Below are 1,762 nucleotides of genomic sequence, written 5' to 3' on the forward strand. Positions count from 1 at the left end.
CAGATGTGCTTTGCTGCCAGTTAGAATCCTCAGCTAAAGTCCCCCGGGAGGAACGTTTCCTTCCTCTTCATTTTGCTCCTCACCTCATGATGTCCGAGTCTACAGAAGGCATTGATTGGCACCATCTGAGGATGGAGGAGGTCACCACAAAGTGCTGACCTGCCATATGACGTGGAATTCGTGGGGACTTTCTGGGTTCCCCACACCATCCTTTCTTCCTCTGGTCCTCACCAATAGAACCTTCATGGCTGCCTAGGAGAAAGACTACATTTCCCAAGCTCCCTTGCAGCTAGGTGCGGGCAGGTGACAGGTGGCCAGGGGGCTGGGAGAGCAAGTGTAGTGAGTGACTTCCAGCACTTGGCTCTAAAGGGAGCGGGTGCGGTTTGCCCCCTCCATCCCACTTCTTCCTCCTGGCTGAGGAGGACAAGGTGCTAAAGCATGAGCAGGTTCCCTGGGTGGGAAGATGATCTATTAAGACCCAGTGGGTGGAAGAAACCTGGGTCCCTGTGACTCTGAGGGGAAGCTTCACTGCCCGCCCCAGACTGCCCACCTCTGGTGCTTACACATTGAAGCTATGATGACTTGGGCTTTCTGTCTCTCACAGCCCAGCCTAAATCTAATGGACACAGCCTCCAAAGAGTTGATCTCGCTGAGCCACAAGGGCAGAGGACAGGGCCCAGGGGCCTGGATCACTGCACTTGGCGCTCACAAACCTGGGCCGACATGTCAATCAGCCTTGAGAGGGACAATCGGCTACCTTCATCCGTCTTCAGGAAATCCAGCAGGCAGCCTGAGGAAAGAGAAGTCGCAGCTGAACTTCTGCAGGGTGACCCGACCCTGGCCGGGCCGGCCTCTCGGGGTGTGGGCTGCTGCCCACCTGGGCAGGAAGTGGGTGGCACTCCTTCGGGTCTCTTGTGCCCCCACAGCTGCAGGTGCCTCTGCTCTACAGAAACTCCCATCTCAGCCCTCACAGCTCCCAAGAGGCGCTGATCTGCTGCCAGCTGCTCGGAGGACGTGATGTCTCGGTCAGGTTCAAGGTCACACAGTCAAGGAACCGGGTCAGAAACTGCTCGTTCCCTGCATGACATTACAAAGCATCTTCCGTCCACTTCACCCTTTGTTGGCAGACATTCTGCCTCAGAGGATGCAAGAAATCACCAGAATTACGGAGACTCATCTCCTGGAGCTGGTACAGGGGACAGACGCTGCTCCTCTTTGGTACCTAAGAGCAGGGGACTGCTCACCTGAGGGGTGGCTAAGAGGTGAGCCAGGGAGCCACATGCCTCCAGCTCAGTGTAGGACCCCTTCATGACACCCTTTAAGGAACAGACAGCATCAACACAGCATTTTAGGATCTGACAGGAGTCGGGGTGTGGTCAGGATCATAGGAGGGGTAAGAAGGATTCCCCAGGCCCCAGCAGAGAATGGCCATACTCTAGACCTCAGTGGCCATCTCACCCAGCCTCTCATCATCCGTGTTGAAAATGTTCATAGGGTTGTACAAGGTCTCCTGGACTAGAACTGTCTCTGGATGCCCAGCCTACTATTGTTTAGACTTTGCTGCCCTCTGTCCACCCCAGGGGTGCCAAGCACAGGAGGCTCCCTGCAAAGATGCTGGTTCAGGGTCTCCTGAGCTATGGAAACTCCTCTGTAAGGACGACTTAGCTGTCTTGTTCTCATCATCCTTCACTCTGCCCCCACCCATGCATGTGGAACACTAGATCTGCAGGATATTGGCTGATGGATCCAGCTCATGCCTCAG

General features: G+C 55.4%; 1 protein-coding gene across 4 annotated transcripts in view; it reads right to left on the reverse strand.

Moving 5' to 3' along the window:
* Window positions 1-1,762, reverse strand: part of BLK (BLK proto-oncogene, Src family tyrosine kinase) — a 52,305-nt gene that overhangs the window by 4,316 nt on the left and 46,227 nt on the right. For all 4 annotated transcript variants that reach the window (XM_010840269.1, XM_010840270.1, XM_010840268.1 and 1 more), the window contains exon 10: window positions 714-790. In XM_010840269.1, the coding sequence (XP_010838571.1) occupies window positions 714-790 (77 nt within the window). The remainder of the gene's footprint in view (window positions 1-713; window positions 791-1,762) is intronic.

Source organism: Bison bison, unplaced genomic scaffold (genome assembly GCF_000754665.1).
Source record: "Bison bison bison isolate TAMUID 2011002044 unplaced genomic scaffold, Bison_UMD1.0 scf7180017864143, whole genome shotgun sequence".
Taxonomy (NCBI): domain Eukaryota; kingdom Metazoa; phylum Chordata; class Mammalia; order Artiodactyla; family Bovidae; genus Bison; species Bison bison.